Here is a 19,317-nt window from a genome sequence, read left to right as displayed (position 1 = left end):
ATCATGGAAGCAGCCGAATGAGGTGAGTTAGAGGGAAACGCTTATTTTGGGCGTATGCGGCACACAGTTGACACGACAAGAGGAAGAAGATACTTTTGCTGTGGCGAAGTCATTTTCTCCGTTGCAAAAATGTCACGGGGGTCAGCTGCAACGCGCAGGCTGCTGCGCGAGGCCTGTCCCGGGGGAGCACGTCCTGCTCCGGCTGCTTTCACAGCCCGGCGAGAAGCGGGCCGGCGGAGAGCAGCTGGGGCGATCTCCCACTGCTTGCTTTCTGTCTGAGAGCAGGCTTTTCTCGGACATAGTTTTTCTTTTGAAAATTCCTAACAGAAGGCAGAAAATGTCTTTTTTTATTCCTTAACACCACCCTTCAGCCTTTTCCCGCATCGCTGCGCACCTTCACCCCTGATAGGATTTTCCCAAAAGGAAATATTTTCTCCCTGTCTGAAAGCGTCCGTATTAATATTCGAATTACAATTAGAGCGTGAAGTTAAAAAACACTTGTTGGGAGGTACAAAACGACAGGGTCGCAGGGCTCAGCAGGAGCGAAGCCGGCTCCGGGCAGGCGCTGGCGGTCCCTGGGGCCGCGGCTCGGGCACGGCGCCGTCCTCGGCCGCACGCGGTGCCTCTGCCCAGGGCTCCCGCTGTGCAGCGGCAGGAGCCCCTTCGTGCCGTCGCAGCGCTTCCCTTAAGCTGAAGGCCCCAGTTCGTGAGCTGGGCGGAGCGGCTGCGCTGAGGAGGTCGCCGTCTCCCCCTGCCTGGCTGTGGCCGCTCGGCTGCGCGACGGAGCGCGGCGGCGCTAGACGGGAGAGGGGCGCGGAGGAGCGGGGCAGGGCAGGAGCGTTCAGCCCTGGAGGCCCTTCTCGCTCGCTCCCTCGGGGCTGAGGCCGCTCTCGGGTGGTTTTTGCACCCGAGGTGGTGCAACTCCTTGCGGAGCGGCAGCTTGAGCGTAGGGCAGAGGGGCCGGGGGCTGGCTGAACAGGTCACGGCGTCGGCGCGTGCGTGAAGGATGGGGGAAGCTCGGAGCTGGCTCTGCCAGGGTCCGTGCTGGCCCTAGCAGAGCCCCTGCAGCCTCCCGGAGGGATAACGGCAGCCCCTTGCTGCTAGAGCCAGCGCGCGGGCGTGCAAGGAGGATTTGTGAGACTCCCCGTGTAAGGGCGCATCCTGACCTTTGCACAGATGCCCTGTTTGCCTGATGCAAGATGTTAAATCTTGCCTTAATGTGACTGCCAAACACCAGATTTTGTGAAGTGTGCTGGGCGCTTCCCCATAAATAAATGATGGAGCATTATTCAGTCCACTTAGATCAATACATCAGCTTGACAAGTTCCAGTTCTGGGAATTTTCTGACCGCCTGGAACATCTTCTCTGCAACCGTGCTGCTTATACACTGCGGCGGTGTAACCCAAACAAGCGCCTGCTCCCCGGGGCCCGGCAGGCAGGACTGCTCCGTGTTTGAATCGCTGCCGCGCTGCCCTTGGCTTTTGCAGCCTCCGGCAGGTGCCGTTTGGGCTTTTCCTCGGAGCTGTTTCTCTCTCTGGCGGTGAGCTGTGCCCCTGCCTCCGCAGCCGGGCGTCGTGTGCGGCGCTGAGGTGCCCGTGGCCGGCGGGCAGCCAGCTCCCGGGGGCCGGCAGCCGGGCACTGCCTCGCGCCCCGGCGAGCGACGGCCCCCAACGCGGCGGGAGCGGGAGCTCATCCCCTCTTTGCTTTATTACGGCGCCAGCCGCGGATGCTGAGATTGTGCAGCACCGCGGGTTGCGTGGCCGTTTGGACAAAACAGGGTGCGTTGGCCCGCAGCATCTCTGCCCCAGGCTCCCGCACCCCGTGTCTTATCCCCACCGCTGATTCCCCTGCCTTGGGTTTGCTGCAGGTTATCCGAGGTGCAGGTCACCTAAGGCCTTACCTCCCCATGCTCCTACTTTTGACAGGGCATGGATTATCTGTGGTGTTGCCTATATGCATGAAAGTACAGTATGTTTCCTAATCTCCTGCTGCTGTTAGCTCACATTTATCACAAGAGTATCTGCTTACCTTTGAGTTGAGATCCCTGCATCGGGGACCTAGGGTAGTACTTGTCTGAGAGCTGCTGCGTATGCCTGTGGGATTGTGTAAGCAAATAAATATAATTAATAAAAATCTGACTTCAGAGGAGCATTGGCAGGGAGGTAAATGCAGGCTTCGGCGAATTACAAGCAAAATCAGGAAAAAGGGAGACCTTTCTAAGAGCTGGTGTGAATGAAAGTAATTACGTTCAAGCTGCTTGAAAATCCTTTTGTAAAAATAATTTTGTTACTTTTTAGCAGCTCAGAATGGCTGTGTTTGTTTTTAATTCAGAATTTTGACCCCAAATATTTTTAAATAGTTTTTAAAAAGATGCCTGCACTTTTATCAGTTAGATAACGTAGGCGAAAAGGAAACGCCCCGGGGTCCTGTTCTCTCTTTCGCGTTTCACCTAGGAGGGAGCAACCCCGTCCCTGCAACACGGGGCTAAGATCAGAGGGAGGGACAAATTACCGTTCCCTGCTGAAACGGGTCTCACGCCGTTCTGTAAAACCTTCGGCTTGCGAGTGAACGGGACCGTTTCAGATTTTCGCACGGTTTGCCGTGGGGATAAGCGCTGAGCCCTGAATGCGCCCGCGGCCGCGCGGAGCTGGAGCGGCGCGGGCAGCGGCGCCGCGGGCGGCAGAGCGGCTGCTGACGGCCCCGGCTTCCCGCCGGCGGCTGCGAGCGGCCGCCGCTGCCACCCCGCAGTCTGGCAGCCCTGTGTCGGGGAACGCCAGGCCCTTGCCATCTTGCTTTAACAGTCAGAAGAAGAACTTTCCTGTTTAAAGATTAAACGTTGTGTTTAAATATTAAACAGTAAAGCTCCTCTCTCTTGATTGTGTGGCTGCTGCCGGCAGGCGGCTCAGAATTGCCAATTTTAATTAAAAAACTTTATTTTCAAATACAAGCCACCGATCACGCCTCTCAGCGCTCCTCCCCTCCAGACGGGCGCTGCTCCCTGCGGACTGGGGTGCTTGCTTCTCCGATGGCATGTTTTGTTTTCTGTCTTCTTGCACCCGCATTTCCATCCGCCTGCACCGAAGTGACAGTCTCTGCAAGCCCTGAAGTGTGAGCGGCCTCGTCTGGGACTGATCAATGCCCCTGGCACTTCCTTCCAAAACCCCAGGAAAAACAATTAAAACCCAATCGATCCTGCAGACAGCTTTGAATATGCATAAGTGCACACTTGACCTTCAGTGGTCAGGGCAACTTCCACAGTGGCTGCTTAGCTAGTTTGCTCAGGTAGTGCAGCTGTACCAAATGACCTTGATTAGCAAAGCAAAAGGCTATGCAAAAGGGGGCCCGGTGCAGATCCGGGAGGCCGTGGCACGTGGCATGGGCTGCCTGCCTTCCTCGGCTGCCCCGCGCATCTCTCTAGGGCTTGGGGTCGGGAGCCCAGTTCACAGCGGTGGTTGAACACAGGGCGGCAAGGGCAGGTCAGGCCCAGGGGACTGAGCCTGGTGGGTGCAGGAAGAGGGTGAGGAGGGGACCCAGGGGTGCTGCGGTTGCGTTGCAGGCAGAGGAGTGCGAGGGAGGCTTTGCCAGGCTGGAGCGGGGCACTGGCTGCTGTGCCTGGTGCAGTTGTGCAGGTCTCTCGGCACGTTTCTGGGCTGCGTTGTCTGCCCAGGCCTCCGGGCTGGCCATCGCCCTGCAGCTGCAGGCAGGGCAGTTCCCAAACCTCTGCTGGGCACCACTGCAGCAGCTGTGGGTGGCCCCAGCATCTCTCCTGTCCTTGTGCCAGGCCTCAGACAACTTTGAACCCGGTGAGTACCCAGCACTGTACCCTAGCTCAGCAGCGGGACGGCTGGCAGAGCCAGGGGGGTTTCTCCCCAGCGTTGCTTGTTCAGCTGTTGGGTCTTAGTTCAGCCTTGCCCTGTGCTGGCCCTGCCTTGTGGCCGGAGAAAGCCGACTGGAGTGGCCCGTGTCAAGGGCTTCCCAGAGCTGCCCCTGTGACTTTCCTGGGACCCTGCCACCCTCTTGGCGGGAGTCAGAGAGGACAGGCCCAGAGCTGGGCAGGCAGCGTGCGGGGACGCCCCTTCCCAAAGTCGCTGCCAGCAAACCTGGGCCTGGATCTGCTGGTGCTGAGCGCACAGCGTTCGTGAGCTGTGCGTGGGCTTGCTCTTTGGGCCGGAGCCCAGGAGAGGGAGCCACACACAGAGCTGCTGCAGCCTTCACCCTGGCTGCCTGGCAGGTGGGTGCCAGGGGCCCATCTGGCACCTGCACCCTTGGCTCCCCACTGCCCCCCAGGTGACCACCTAGGATCCAGGCTGCAGGGAATCTTGTTAGTGATGAAGATATCAGCGCGCATTTGTTGAAGGCAAAGGAAGCCTCCCTGTTGTGTACACAAAGTGTAATTTCAGTGAATTATGCATAGACTTAATTAGGAGTTTTAATTGCTAATCATCTCCCAATAGGATTAGCAATGCTGTCTATTAATTATCTGTGGAGCCCTCTGTTTTGCTAAGGCAGGAGTAACAAAGCAGCATAAATGGTTACGTAGGCCAGTAATAAATTACCTACCCCAAACCCATAGCTCCCTGGGGACGGCTAGCGGTGGGGGCTGTGGAGAGGGGCTGGCCGTGCCCGCCGTGGGCAGAGCAGCAGGTAGCCGGGCAGAGGGACTGGCAGCCGCACTGGGACGTGGCAGCAGCCCCTGGTCGCAGCCTGGGGCAGGGGTGCCCCATGTTGGCGTGGGGAGCCCCTTGGCTCTCCAGCTGTCCCCAGCAGCTTGCCTCTGGCTGAGATCAGCCTTGCCAGCCTGCCGCTCTCCCAGCTTGGCCCCGTTCCCACTGCAGGTGGCATCTCCCCAGACATTTTCAACCCAGCTCCCCTCGGCTATCGTCCCTAGCAGTGCAGAGGGTGGTGGTGATGCCCTGCAGCATTGTGGCCGCGGTTAGCGATGATCCCCACTGCAGGAAGGAGATACGCGCTGCTGGATTGACCTGATCTCATCTGGGGACAATGGCCCTCACGGCAGCAGAGATAGTGCCGGCGCGAGCGATGCTAAGCCCACGCGCTGGTCTTACTGCTCACAATGTGGCAGTAAGCTTAATTCCTCAAGATGAAGAAGATATGTGGCTGTCAGACCATAATTACAGACGTGTGTAGGGCATGGAAGCCCAGCTGCTTTCAGATTTGCATTGTCCTGTGGGTTTATGCCGCTCGGGCTCCCCGCTGCCTCTCACTCCTGCCGTGCAATGCCGCAGGGATGTGGCAGGCTCCTTCTGGCCAGGCTCCAGGCTCTGAGCCATGGAGTAGCACCATCAGGTCCTGGTGGGGTTTCTCCCAGTGATGATGAGCCCAGAGGAGTTGTGGGAGTCACAAGGCAACTCTGGGGACTGGGACTCTGAGAACAGAGGGGAGGTGGGAGACTGGGAGCGTGGTGGTTGCCAGAGGAGAAGGGGCTGCAGGCTTGGCCAGGCTGGGCTCTGACACCGCTTTCCAAGCCCCTGTGCCTCCTGCTGGTGACCTGAGCTGCCCCGTGCAGTCCCAGCCACCTCCTCCTTGGTGAGGCAGGATCGGCAGGCCGGATGGTGTTGGAGCGGCCCGAGGATGAGCTCTCGGTCCCTGGCTCCTGCCCAGCCCAGGGAAGGTGGCCTCGGGTTATGCTGAACCAGCACAGCGCCCAGGCAGGGGGCGGCAAGCTGTCAGCAGTTGTCCGCGACTTTTCTTCTACTCCTGCCTGGTCAGCTCCCGCCTGTTTATACCCCTGCTAGGTGTGAGCTGCTGGTCGCAGCAGGGAGGTGGGAGGGTAGCACCCAAGGAGACGGGTATGCTGTGATGGCGTGACCCAGCACAGATCAGTGTTGGGTGCTCGCATGGTGTGGGATCGTGGCAGGACAGTGCTTGCCCTCCGGGGCTGTGAGGGTGATGTGGGAGTCTATAGTGAATGTATTGAATATAGATGCCATGTGTGCCCGGAGGAGCAGCCAGGCTGCTCCAAGCAGCAGGGCGCTCCTCAAGCATGTCCGTGTGCGAGCTGTGTAGCGGTCTGACCCTCTGCTTCTCTCTTGCAGGCGTACAGCTTTGCCATGGGGAGTTGGCCAAAGAACGGGCTCTTAGACATGAACAAAGGACTGAACCTACAGCACATAGGGAGGCCTCACAGCGGGATAGGTGAGTGACGCAGCCCTGCGCCCTGTCCTTCCCTGCGACTGCTGCTCCAGGGCGCTCGGGATGCGCCTCGGCTCCGAGAGCTGGTCTGAGGTGGGGTGGTGAGAGCCAGCTGTGGGGTCTCCAGCTGGTGGAAGGAAAGGGTGGGCAGGACGCGTGCTCCGCTTTGGTCTGGGCCACATATCCCTGACTCCTCGTTAGCTTCCCCATTGCTCCCAGAGGCAGTGTCTTTGTGCCAGGCTGCAGCTGATCTCCAGGCCCTCGTGTCCACCAGGGTGTTTGTGACAAACACGTGTGCACAGACCCAAGTCCACAGTGCACAGGTAGCACCCGTACCCCAGCCAGAAGAGGGATGGCTGGGGAGCACGTCCCCGCTCTCGGCCTCCTCCCTGCACATCCCACTGGCTGGAGGGGTTGCTCCCCTCCTTGGCAATGCTCAGGCTGAGGTTGGATATGGGCTCGCTCTGTGCCTGGGGCTGAGTGCAGGGGTCCCCAGGCTGGTCCCCTGCCGGGCCAGTACTCCAGCTGCTTCGGATGCTGTGGTCGTCCTTGGAACGGAGGCTCCTGCGTGTCCAGCGCTGCTGGGTAGAGCAGCTTTGGGAGCTCGTGAGCTCACTCTGTAGAGTGAGGATGCATGGCCCCAGCTGGAGAACTGAGTCATCTTCTGGTTTATTCACACATGTGATGAGTTTCATGGTCCCACAACCTGTTCTAAGGTAAACAGCTGTGACCACCATGCACACTGGCACAGCTCCATGTTTCCCCGGGTTCCTCCACACCAGGGATCAAAGTGATATAAATAGGCCAAGTGTCCCTGGCCTGAGACACTGTGTATCTGCCTGCTGCTGAATGCTGGAAGCACAGAGGTGGGGCGACCCAGCTGGGGCAGCAGCAGGCTGCGGGTACCGGCAGGAGCTCTGTGGAAGGGTACCAGGGACCCAGCCCAGGTTCCCAGCCCAGGTTCCCTGGGATGTATACAGGGCTGTAACTCAAAGGGCTGCATCCCTCTTGCCTGTCTTGTTTCTCCACGGGATGTTGGATCACCCCTTTGAGATTAGTGGCCAGGTGTTCTCCCTGCCTCCTAGCCCTTTATCCGCTGTCACTTGTGAGCATTTAAGTTTACAAGAAGGTAAGATTTACTTGGAAGAGTCACCTGCTACCTGGGCCTTGAGGAGGCTGTTTAATATTGTTTCAAGACTCTAACTATTAAACTCTCCAATCAATCCAAGTTAAGGAGATGAATTATTTAAAGCTCACTAGCTTTTAATTAGCAAGCTCCTTTTGAACTATGGATCTGGTTGCATTATTGACAGAGGTAGCATTAAAATTTGCTTCCTTGCCTGGGAGCAGACTTGTCTTGCTTGTGTGCCACGGTGGGGGATCACGGGGAGGGAGCTGGGACCGAGGGAGTTGTCCTACTCGGGGAGTTTGGGCTGTTCTTAGGGACCCCATGGGTTGTGCAGGCTTGTTTTGTGCCTCTTCACTTGTTTTATTTATGGTGAGAGCTCTCTGTTGCTGTCACCTCTTACTCTGACAAAGCTTCCTGCACCTCTGGAGTCTGCCGCTAGTTTCTGTCCATGTTTGTCTCAGTGCTGTTGGCTTGCAAGGGTGTCTTTCTGCCTGCCTGAGTTCAGAGGGATGCTGTTCATGTCCCTCACTGCTCCTTTCTTTCACGATGATTTTGCTTCTTCATTTCCGCCAAACTCCCTCCGTTGGGGAGCCCTCCTGGCTGCTCCCTGGTACAGTGCGAGCCACAGGCAGACTGCCCACAGGCGAGTGGCATGCCAAGGACTGGCAGCCAAGCTGCCTTCTCACAGTGTGATATCTAGCCCTCTGACTTGTGGCAAACCCACCTCTCCTCCTGTTCCTTTGGAAGTGGTGTATATATACGGGTGCCGTGAACGGGGACCAGGTCAGCAGCATGAAGGCCTCCACTGCCCCGGCAGCACCAGCAGTGCACTCATGCCCAGTGTGTTGCAGCCTGCTGGCTGCTCTGGTCAAGCTGGGTCCAGAGCAGCTCTGCCCCGGGGGTCTGTGATCCTCCGCCTGCCTGCGGAGATGGCAACTGGTGGGCACCCAGTGCCTGGTGGCTTTAATGCAGGCTGGCCCCCAAGAGTGAGCTGGAGGTGCAGCCAGCACAGCCGGGGAGACCAGCTTCTGCTGCCTGCCAGCTCGGGCAGGGTGGGAGAGAGCCCCAGGCCCAGCTGTGCCAGGGCTGCTGGCTTTGGGGCTGGATGCTCAGGGTGCCTCCTGGGAGGTGCAGGTGTCAGGAGACATGCATTGCCCTGCATTTTATCTGGGCATCAGCCTGCTGGTTTTTCAAGCCTTAGACATGGATCCTGTTGGGTGCAGCGGAAGCTCGAGTGCTCCCCAGGACGAGGGTCGAGGAGGGGGTGCTCAGCTCAGAGGCGGGCTGGCTTCCTCGGATCCCGTGTTGCCTGCCTCTCTCCAGAGCGACTGTGCGTCCTGCACAGTCCTTCAGTACCCACCACGGGGCCTGCGCTGTGCTGTAACACAGTCGTCCTGCTTATTCCCGGTCGTCCCAAGAGCTGAGCGGTCCTGACCGCTGTCTCCGGCAGAGCTCGGAGAAGCACCCCTCCTTCCTGCTCGCAACTGCTCTCACCTCAGAGATGGGAGGAACTGTCCATTTCCCTGCCCAAGGTTGCCCTTCCCTTTCCTCCCCGGTTATAAGTAGCCTTGCTCCTCCTGACACAGCCCTGCCCACCCAGCCGAATAAACGACCTATTTTCAGAGAGCTGAGGCTGGAAGAAGAGTCAGGAATGGCTAACCTACTACTTTCTCACCTCTTGTAGGAGCTCTGCTCCCATCTGCAGTGGGACAGGAGCTGGCTGTGGCTCTGGGGATGCTCCTCTGCAGTCTGGAGCCTCCCTTCTCTTTTGTGACTGGTCTTGGGGTGCAGAAGGCTTGAGGGAAATTGAGGAGCTGGGAGGGGGGTCCAAGGCACAGAGCAGAAGGATGTGTGTAACCAGGGTCAGCCCCTGATGCTCAGGGCCCTCGGGCTGCTGAGCTGTCCCCTGCAGAGTGCCAGCTGAAAAGCAGCTTTGTTTCTTGCCCCTCAGTTTCTTGTGCAGAAGTCTCAAACGGAAGAGGGCTGCAAACCTAGCAGCAAGGAGACGGGTTAGCCAGCCACGGTGGTTTCACAAATATTGCGCTGTGTAGGAGAGCCCACTTTTCTGGGGAGGGTGAGGAGCAGTCCAGGAGGAGGCAGGCAATTCTGTAAATCTCCAGCTCATTTATGCGGGGATATGCGACATGGGTGTTTCCTTTCAAACCTGACATGAAAATTGCAGTGGATGGCCACTTCTTTTTGCAAACCAATTGCAAGGAATTTTGCTGTCTTCCTGATCAGTTGTATCTCGTTTTGTTTTCAAGTCCGCTCTGTGATTCACCGGGTCAGCAGATGTCTGCTCCCAGTCTGTACACCTTGCATGCTCTGGGACCGGTCCTGCTCAGCGCTCCGTCTCCTCTCCTTCATCTTGCTTGAAATCCCTGGGAGTTCAGGGCACTCAGGAGCCTGCAGGGTCAAGGCCAGATTCTTTATGGAAACTTCACCTTTAGAAAGAAGGGATCCGTGGTGGAACAGGGTGAAGTCTTGGGCCACATCCCCTGAGAAACAGGGCTGTGCATATGCAACAGCAAATTGCTGAACAGGGCTTGCGTTGCTTTCCTCTGGTTTCTGCTCGCAGGAAAGCAAGCTGCAAATCTTGTCGAGGGTTAGTAAAGCGTTTTGTGTCCCAAAGCACCATGCAGGCTGCCTTGTGGCTGGAAGTGTAGAGCCCTGATGCAGTTGTTTCACGGGAGGGAAAAGGTGAAGGAAGAGGGGAAATGTCAATATTTCAGCTTGTTGATAAGTTCCAGGTAGAATAAGTGGGAAAATCCTGCTCCAGAGAATGAGGATGCAGGGAATCCTTGAGAGATAAGAAGCAACAGGGAGTGAAATCTGTTCTTTCATTTCTTTCCTTGGGTTGATATTTCAATTATAAGGATTCCCTCTGGGCCGAATTTGGCACTGAGGACAAGGGAGGACTTCCTGCAGCTTCCATCTCTCTTCATACGTGGATTCAATGTGTGTGAACTCTGCTGTTGGCTACAGGATCTTGGGGTCAGGAACTTCTTTTTATCTGATGATTTCTTGGCCCTCAGTAAAATAAAGTTGAGTCTTGCCAAGAAGTTACTCATCTTACTGACATGCACACTGCAGTTCTTAAAATGTTTGTTTGAGATGGTGCTTGCCAAAAAAGAGTTGCAGGTTTTAATGGGGGTCTCGGGACTCTCCAGCAAAGGCCAGGATTCACAGGCTGCCAGTCTAGATTGCTCCTAGATTTCAGCCAAATTGTGCTGATCTTGTTGCACAGGCCGCCTGCCTTCACAAAGCAGCCAGCAGGCGAGCGGGTACCCTGTCCTGGGCTGCAGAGTGCAGGCTCCAAGCAGAGGCGCCTTCCCAGGCATCCTGGCACCTCTCACCCTCTGAGCCTGGGTGCAGAGCAGCGTGCTGCTGCCGGGGATGTTCAGCCGCCTTCACATCCCTATGCTCGTGACGAGCACTGAGAGGCAGCTGTGACTCTTCATCCCTTGTTCTGTGTGAGTGGGAGGCCAAAGGGCCAGGGAAGTTTTCTATGTGGGAAGCAGGATCTGGCCTGAGGGACAAGAGAAGTAAAACCATCCTGTTCTCCTGCGAGTGGCAGAAATGATGTGAGTTTGGCAGCACTGGGTACAAGAGCAGCAGCGGCTAACTTGGTCTCGGCCACGCATTAAACAAGAATCAGCTCCCAGTCGTGGCAGCAGGTACCTGGAGAGGGGCTAGTGCCTCTCGGGGCTTGTCTGAGCGGGGGCCAGCTTGTCTGTGACGCTGCTGTCCTGCATGCACGTGGCTCAGCGGGTCCCATCGCCTCTGGTCTCAGCAGAGGCTGCTCAGCTGCCCTTGGAGCACTTGAACGGCAAGGCTGCAGAGCCAGGTCACCTAAAAGAAGAGAAGGCTGCCTAAGAGCACCTGTAAAATGAGCAGTGGTAAAGATGGGTGACAGAGTACTTTGGTCCCTGTTTTCAGAGGCTCATGGGCTCCTGCCTGTCTGAAGCCTTGTAGTGTCCTCTCACAGACCACATCGCACCCATGGGACGTGGTTTTGGCTCTGTGCAGCTCTTCCCCAGGCCGATACTTGCTACCAGTCTGCATGTCTGGCCGGCTGGGAGCCCAGGATGCGATAGCACCTTCTCCTCCCCAACTCCCGAGCTGTCAGGGCAGGGAGGCAGTGAAACAGGTTGTCTGGGGCGGCACAGGATTCTCCTCTGCTGTGGTTTTTAGGGACAGTTTAGACATCTGCGTATTGTGGCACTGGCTCTTCATTTGGAGCAGATGGGTGGACGAGGTGGCCTTCTGCAGCCCCTCAGGACTCTGTTCCCTGGCTCCTTCCTCTCACTGCTTGGGCAGCTGTTGGCCAGTCTGTGCGCAGGTCAAGGGCATTGTGGTGTTTTGGAGACAGAAGCAGTGTTTTCCCTGGCTGGTGACTTTGACTTACTGGTGGTGCGTTTCAAAGTGGAAGAGAACGACCTTGCATTCATCGTGGCCGAGCGTAACTGTGTAGGGTGTTAATGCCGAGGCTTTGCCAGGACGTTAGTACTTCCCCATGGGGACAAGTCTTCAGTCTGCTCCTCTTCGCTTGGTCCGTGTCCTTCCCAGCAGCACCACTGCCCTGCTGCTTCCCCTCCTGCTCTCACCACGGAGGTTTGCGTTGCTTATCCCAGCTCTGCCTCCAGTCTGCTGCCCAGCCTTGGTCATGCCATTTGGTCATGCCACACCTGCACCTTTGGAGACAGGGTAGCCCTCAGGTACCGGAAACCTGGAGCATTCATTGATGCGCTTGACGAAAGGCTTCTGGGAAGGATGGAGATTTCGGGGAGGTTGCCTGCTAGCAGGTTCTGCTCATGTAGTAACACCGGTGGACCCATGTTCTATCATCAGGGTCGCTACACTGGGTTGCAGAGATTGACAAAAATCAGAATGATTTAAAACACAGGTTTTAGTTCTGATTTGAATCAGCCAGCAGGGGCACCTGGATTCAATAATTGATTTTATTCTATTTTTACTCTTTTTTTTTTCCCTGCCTATTTCCCTGAAGAAAGGTCAAGTTTTACTGACCAGCACCCATCAAAACATATTCAGCTCTGTCTGCCACTGCCTGTGTGTTAAATCAGATTATTCTTTTATTCGTCAAACGTCCTATATTTGCTACATTTACTGTGATTGATCACGTAACATAATAAGCCTTTACTCTTAGTTTTTAGATATTTCTTCTATTAGAAAATTATATATTGCTACATCTTATTAAAGAGGTGGTGATTAAGTTATTAATCAGGATTTGGGTAGTATTGCTTTTGGATGAAAATTGGAATGCAATGTTAAAGAACCCAAGTAGTAGTTTAAATTATTTTTATTAGTGAAATCATGTCTGCCTTGCATATACTTATAGAAGAAAAAGTAAGTTTCAGAATACTTTTTTTGTCAAAAAAACACCCGATGTATGAAACAGAAGGAGTGAGAACAGTGCTTAGTGAGTTGAACAAGTGTTTCTGGAAACCACCCTTTCAAGATTTTAGAGTTAGTGAATGTGATCCTTTCCCATGTAAGTTTTTTTGGTTTGTTTGTTTTTATGATTATGGAGAAGATAAAAGGCACTTTTTTTCAGTTCTTTTTTGCTTCTCGGCTCTGAATGAGCCAGTTATTGACCTGAAAATACACTGAAAGAAGGCAAAAGCTTCTGAATCTGCAGAAGTAGCTATGAAAGTTTGTTTCCCGTTTGTCCGCTCTGGTTCCATGTTCACAGCTGGTGATCTACAGTGGATTGACCACCTTTAAAATATGATATAAGGCAGTACTCCTTGCTGTCAGTCTTACAGAATTTAATTGATTCTGTTAAGTTTAGACTTCAACATGCAGTTTATTATGATTTCAGATTTAATTCTAAATGTCTCGTGTGGTGTTTTTTTCTTTTTTTTTTTCTTTTTTTTGGAAGAAAGTAAGCAGACTGCTGCATCTTTTGCTAATGAAGCTAAAGTACACGGCTGAGGCTTTCTTTCAGACCAGGAAATACCATCCTGTAATAGCGCCTGTTAGTCATGGGCTTTACTCCAGCCCTGGCACGTGGCTAATGAGAGGGAGGCAGCAGGGTGCACCCTGCGGGTGCCTGGCTGGCTCTCCCCTTCTCCACCCGGCCCCGAGCGAGCGCAGAGCGAGTCCGGGGTTACTCTCTTCAGGGGCTGGGGGGGCCCCAGGGCTTGGCGCAGCGCCTGCAAACCATGCAGACAGGAGGGCAGAAGCTGAGCTAGGACAGACATAACCCAAGCAAATTCGTTGGGGTCACACGGGCAAGGTGAGGAACCGAACGCAGGTGTCCGAGGGGCCGGGGAAAGCCCGTAGCATCCTTCTTCCGTATCACTCCTAACCCCCTGCCGAGCCCGGAGGCTGACGGGGAGCGTGGTTACAGAGCTCAGGGAGGGACGCGCTGCCAGGCTAGCGCTGTGTGGGCGCCCAGGGGAGCGGGCAGCCAGGCAGGGCCGCTGGGGAGCGCAGGGACCTGCCTCTCCAAACTGCAAGCGGGGCTTTTCGCTGGCAACTGGCAGGAGCTTCATCATGCGGTGTGCGGCGGTGTGCCCGCGGGCGCCCGGGGACACGGCAAGGGCTGCGTCCCCTCTGGCGGGGGAGCCGGAGCGCCCTGCCTGGCGTCCGCCGCCTTCTCCCGCTGTGCCAAACGCGCCGCGACCCGAAGGGCTGTCTTGACGTGACGCCTCGCTGGACGTTGGCAGGTTGTTTTACACCAGCGGCGGGTGTAATCCTGTAACAACCCCGGCTCGCTGCTGCGTGCTTTAGTCCGTGAATGGCCGCGGGGTCTCGCACGGCTGGCGGCTGCCCGGGGCGCTGCCGCGGTGCCTCTGCCCGCAGCCTCCACGCGGGGCTCCGCCGTGTCCCTGCGCGCCTGGTCCCTCCGGCAGCCTGCCTGCCGGCCGTCCCTCCGTGCGGGGCTCTGCCTCGCCGGCCAGAAAAGCCCTACCTGTTTCGGCAGCTCGGCAGCCCGTACGGCGAGCGACCCAGCGAGCTCAACTGCGTCTTTCCAGCTCCATCTCTCTCTTTTCATTTACTGATTGGAAATCGCGGAAGGTTAGGGTGTGATATTGTTCCTGATCCAGAGCATTAATTAGGCCTCGGAAAGAAGAAGAGGAATTGCGTGTTTTTAACAGTGGGGTTAATGGGATGCTCGCAGAGTAGACAGTTTTAATGAGCTTCAACTCGACGTGCAGTGAGTTTACTCTTTGTGTTAAAAGGGTCACACTGCAGTAGTTTGATGTGGATTGTCTCCTGGCCCCTGGTGTCATAGGTGAGCGTCTGTCAGAGTCCAGGCAGAGCGCATTTACTTAGTGACACGATTCTAATTAACTACCAGCGCTGCCACCGCCGTGGGGAGCCGGGCGAGCGCCGGCCGGGGGTGCCTCCCGCCCGGCTCCGCCGTCCTCTCCCCACGCCCGGCTCTGTCTGTCTGCGTCCCCGAGCGGCCGGGGCGCTCTCCGCGCTGACATCGAAGGAGAGGGCAGTGGGGGGACGCGCTCGCTAAGTGCAGTGGCAGGCGGCGGGCTGCCTGCCCTAATGGGTGCCTTTCACTGTCAGCTCGCTCTCCCCCGGGAGCTTGGGCGCCTGGCAGATGAGACTCGTCCTCGCCCCCCAAGGTCCTCGGAGCTTGCTGGCTTTATTGCAGCCTCCTCTGATTGCTCTTGCTTTCCTTCCCCCCCCTTCCCGGGGTGCAGGCGAGCCCGGAGCCATTAGCCACGTGCAGCCCCAGAGCCTCCAGCCAGCTGCAGGAGGATCCCTGGGGGGACAGGGTGCTGTCCCGGACACTGTAGCCGTGCGTGGTGGCCCGGGGGACAATGCGCCCTCTGCTCGTGGCAGCGTTTTGTGAAATTGCCTTCTGTGTGTCTGCCTGCTTTCCATCTCGGCCCATGAGGCCCCGGCTGGGACAGCGAGTCCTGCCCACCCAGTCCTTCCCGGGCGGCTGGAGAAGCCCTTGGAGAACCCCCTGCTTCCCTCGCTGGGAACAGAGCAGGCAAACCCCATTTTTTGGGCTCTTTGTTTCTCAGTGGAGGTCATGCAGCTGGTGCCTTACTTGAGGGCAGTGCTGTTTGCACAGCACCATCCTTTTGCCAGGAGGTGCTGAGAGCAAGAGCTGGAGTACAGGCGCGGGTGCTGGGGCGCGGGGAGGGGGAGCAGGGCAGGGGCTGGGTGCTGGGGCACGGGGAGGGCGAGCAGGGCAGGGGCTGGGTGCTGGGGCGCGGGGAGGGGGAGCAGGTCAGGGGCTGGGTGCTGGGGCGCGGGGAGGGCGAGCAGGGCAGGGGCTGGGTGCTGGGGCGCGGGGAGGGGGAGCAGGTCAGGGGCTGGGTGCTGGGGCGCGGGGAGGGCGAGCAGGTCAGGGGCTGGGTGCTGGGGCACGGGGAGGGGCAGCAGGGCAGGGGCTGGGTGCTGGGGCGCGGGGAGGGCGAGCAGGTCAGGGGCTGGGTGCTGGGGCGCGGGGAGGGCGAGCAGGTCAGGGGCTGGGTGCTGGGGCGCGGGGAGGGGCAGCAGGTCAAGGGCTGGGTGCTGGGGCGCGGGGAGGGGGAGCAGGTCAGGGGCTGGGTGCTGGGGCGCGGGGAGGGGAAGCAGGGCAGGGGCTGGGTGCTGGGGCGCGGGGAGGGGGAGCAGGGCAGGGGCTGGGTGCTGGGGCGCGGGGAGGGCGAGCAGGGCAGGGGCTGGGTGCTGGGGCGCGGGGAGGGCGAGCAGGGCAGGGGCTGGGTGCTGGGGCGCGGGGAGGGCGAGCAGGGCAGGGGCTGGGTGCTGGGGCGCGGGGAGGGGCAGCAGGTCAGGGGCTGGGTGCTGGGGCGCGGGGAGGGGGAGCAGGTCAGGGGCTGGGTGCTGGGGCGCGGGGAGAGGGAGCAGGGCAGGGGCTGGGTGCTGGGGCGCGGGGAGGGGGAGCAGGTCAGGGGCTGGGTGCTGGGGCGCGGGGAGCGGGAGCAGGGCAGGGGCTGGGTGCTGGGGCGCGGGGAGGGCGAGCAGGGCAGGGGCTGGGTGCTGGGGCGCGGGGAGCGGGAGCAGGGCAGGGGCTGGGTGCTGGGGCGCGGGGAGGGCGAGCAGGTCAGGGGCTGGGTGCTGGGGCGCGGGGAGGGCGAGCAGGGCAGGGGCTGGGTGCTGGGGCGCGGGGAGGGGCAGCAGGTCAGGGGCTGGGTGCTGGGGCGCGGGGAGGGCGAGCAGGTCAGGGGCTGGGTGCTGGGGCGCGGGGAGGGGGAGCAGGGCAGGGGCTGGGTGCTGGGGCGCGGGGAGCGGGAGCAGGGCAGGGGCTGGGTGCTGGGGCGCGGGGAGGGCGAGCAGGTCAGGGGCTGGGTGCTGGGGCGCGGGGAGGGCGAGCAGGGCAGGGGCTGGGTGCTGGGGCGCGGGGAGGGCGAGCAGGTCAGGGGCTGGGTGCTGGGGCGCGGGGAGGGGGAGCAGGTCAGGGGCTGGGTGCTGGGGCGCGGGGAGGGCGAGCAGGGCAGGGGCTGGGTGCTGGGGCGCGGGGAGGGCGAGCAGGGCAGGGGCTGGGTGCTGGGGCGCGGGGAGGGGGAGCAGGTCAGGGGCTGGGTGCTGGGGCGCGGGGAGGGGGAGCAGGTCAGGGGCTGGGTGCTGGGGCGCGGGGAGGGCGAGCAGGGCAGGGGCTGGGTGCTGGGGCGCGGGGAGGGCGAGCAGGTCAGGGGCTGGGTGCTGGGGCGCGGGGAGGGGGAGCAGGTCAGGGGCTGGGTGCTGGGGCGCGGGGAGGGCGAGCAGGGCAGGGGCTGGGTGCTGGGGCGCGGGGAGGGCGAGCAGGTCAGGGGCTGGGTGCTGCTCTGCCCTGGCTGCAAAGGGGCTTCCCTTGCCATGCAGCCTAAGGCAGAGGGGAAAACACTGCGAGTTAAATAATTAAAAGAGACTTAAGTAAAAATCAACAGAAATGTCATCAAATGAGCAGTGTCATTTTGAATTAGTGCTTGTAAAGGTCAGGCGGCTCCCGAACAGGTGGAGCGGATGTTCCCCGAGTGTTGCAGTAAGGCAGAGTATCGCGGCGCGGGGGGAGGCAGGGCGAAGGGAGCGGCCTCGCTGCGGCGGGCGCGTGGCTGCGCCGCCGGAGCGGGGACCGGGTGCCGCGCGGGTGGCAGGGGTGCTGCTGGGAGCGCCGGGCCCCGCGTGCACGAGGAGCTGTTGCGGGGAGGCCGGGGTGGCCGGCGAGAGGACGCGCGTCTGTCAGAGTCCAGTCAGAGCACATTAACGTGGTGACATGATTCTAATTAACTACCGTGAGAGGTGTCACAGCTGGAAAAGCAGTGAGCAGAGACGAGCTTTTAAAAAAAGAAAAAAGCAATGTGACAGTCTTTTTTTTTCTTACTTTTTCTTTCTTTTTTTCTTCTTCCTTTTTTTTTTTTTTTTTAACTCTTGTGCGCTCTCTCCCCTCCGTGTGGGAGTGGATCTAAAGATAATTAGGATGTCTGGCTGCCTGGGAACCTGAGCCAGGGCTCTTTTGCTTTCAGTCATTTAAGTTTTCGACATCTCTCTGAAGGGACTTGGTGGCGCAGTGGATTACTGCGCGCCCGAGTGACAGAACACTCTTCTAATCGTAAACCCTTTTTAGAAAGGCTTCTGCTCTCCCTTTTTCCCCGGGAGCAGCGGGGGGTATGTTCTGATCACTGCAGCTCTGTTCCCATACACGCTACAATGGGAAACTCAAGGTCTTTCAGCTGTTTCCTGCAGTTAACAAAGGAGGCACAGAAGAAAGAAAGGAAGGATGATTGAGTGTTTGTGTTGACTGCACTCACCCCTCCGTCCTACCCAGCCTAAAGTTGATCCCGCTGCCGCCTGCGCCGCTCGCGGGGCCGGGGTGGGGGCACCCTGCGCTCAGCCTTCTCTGCTGCCAGGGATGTTTGTTGGCGTCCTCTCGCTGTGCCCCTTGCCGGCGGGCTCGTGGTCCCCGGGGAAAGCTGCCCTTGGAGGGGAGGGTGAGACAGGCTGCAGGGCATAAGCTGCTGGAGGAAAGCCACGGTGCTGCGATACGCTCCTCCCAGCCGCCAGAGAGGCAATAGCAGTTTCTGCTCACGCAGGCTGTGCAGAAGGTGGGCGCAAGCACCTGTCTTCCAGCTAGAGGCAGTTGCATTTGCAGCACTGGCGTCAGGCTGCAGATTTAACAGAGATTTCTGGATTATCTGTTGTTTGCCGTGCAGTGATGCCTGGGAGGCCCAGTTGCAGATCAGGGCAGATCCACCTCAAGCGCCAGTTCTAGCTGTCCCCTAGCAGGTCAGCACTGCAGTCGCTCCTTGGCAGGGTTGTTGCCGTACGCTCCTTTCTTTGGCTCCTTGTTTTGGGCTTTCTGCAGACTCATCTGACCACCAGTGGGGAGTGTCTCACTTGGTGAGAGGAGCAGATCTGCTGTCCCTCCCTTTCAGACCAGCTGCAGTCTGCAATACAAGTCGGGCAGCCCCAACCCAATTCCCTTCCCCAGTGGCAGATGAATACATCTTAGATGCATTTTTCTTATCATTCTAACTGTTGTTAACATCCTGGAAGCACTGGGAGGGTCCGATGGAGAGTTTGTTTCACAGATGCTCTGTGATACATCAGCCAGTCTCAAACACAAGAGCTAGCAGACCTGAACTGATCTATACGATAGAGAACCCCTTGCACTGCCCGGGACCCATCCCGTTTGTCCAGTGCCGTTGCTGAGCCTTGCAAAATGTTCCCCCCTTCACTGCTTGACTCCCAGGGCAGTGGAAAAAACCCTTGCTCCAGTTGAGCCTTGTCCCATGTTGTGTTGGACGGGTAAAACATTTGCTAGCACTTGTTCTCCCGCTCTAGTAAAAAGCAGCGCTTCCCATGCATCATGATGCGTGCTCAGACACAGCAAGATGCTTGTTAGGTAAGAAGCCTTGGAAGATCATTAACTTTCCAGAAAGCCTTTTCTGTAGGAAGCAGCGATGTAAAACACTAGGTGACATTTTGATTTCCCCATGGATTCTTTTGGTGCCTTGGTGTCTGTCTGTGGTATGTCCCAGACTGAGCTAAATGGTGGTTTATCTTCTGTTACCTGTGAGGTGGGGATGAGTTACGTTAATGAACGTAAATGTCTCAAT

The 19,317-nt window shown here is 58.2% G+C and overlaps 1 protein-coding gene across 2 annotated transcripts in view; it reads left to right on the top strand.

Moving 5' to 3' along the window:
- Positions 1-19,317, top strand: part of ERI3 (ERI1 exoribonuclease family member 3) — a 158,078-nt gene that overhangs the window by 98,207 nt on the left and 40,554 nt on the right. For both annotated transcript variants that reach the window (XM_068952899.1, XM_068952898.1), the window contains exon 7: positions 6,057-6,156. In XM_068952899.1, coding sequence (XP_068809000.1) covers positions 6,057-6,156 — 100 coding nt within the window. The remainder of the gene's footprint in view (positions 1-6,056; positions 6,157-19,317) is intronic.

Source organism: Struthio camelus, chromosome 8, assembly GCF_040807025.1.
Source record: "Struthio camelus isolate bStrCam1 chromosome 8, bStrCam1.hap1, whole genome shotgun sequence".
Taxonomy (NCBI): domain Eukaryota; kingdom Metazoa; phylum Chordata; class Aves; order Struthioniformes; family Struthionidae; genus Struthio; species Struthio camelus.
This window is presented reverse-complemented; position numbering and strand designations above follow the sequence as displayed.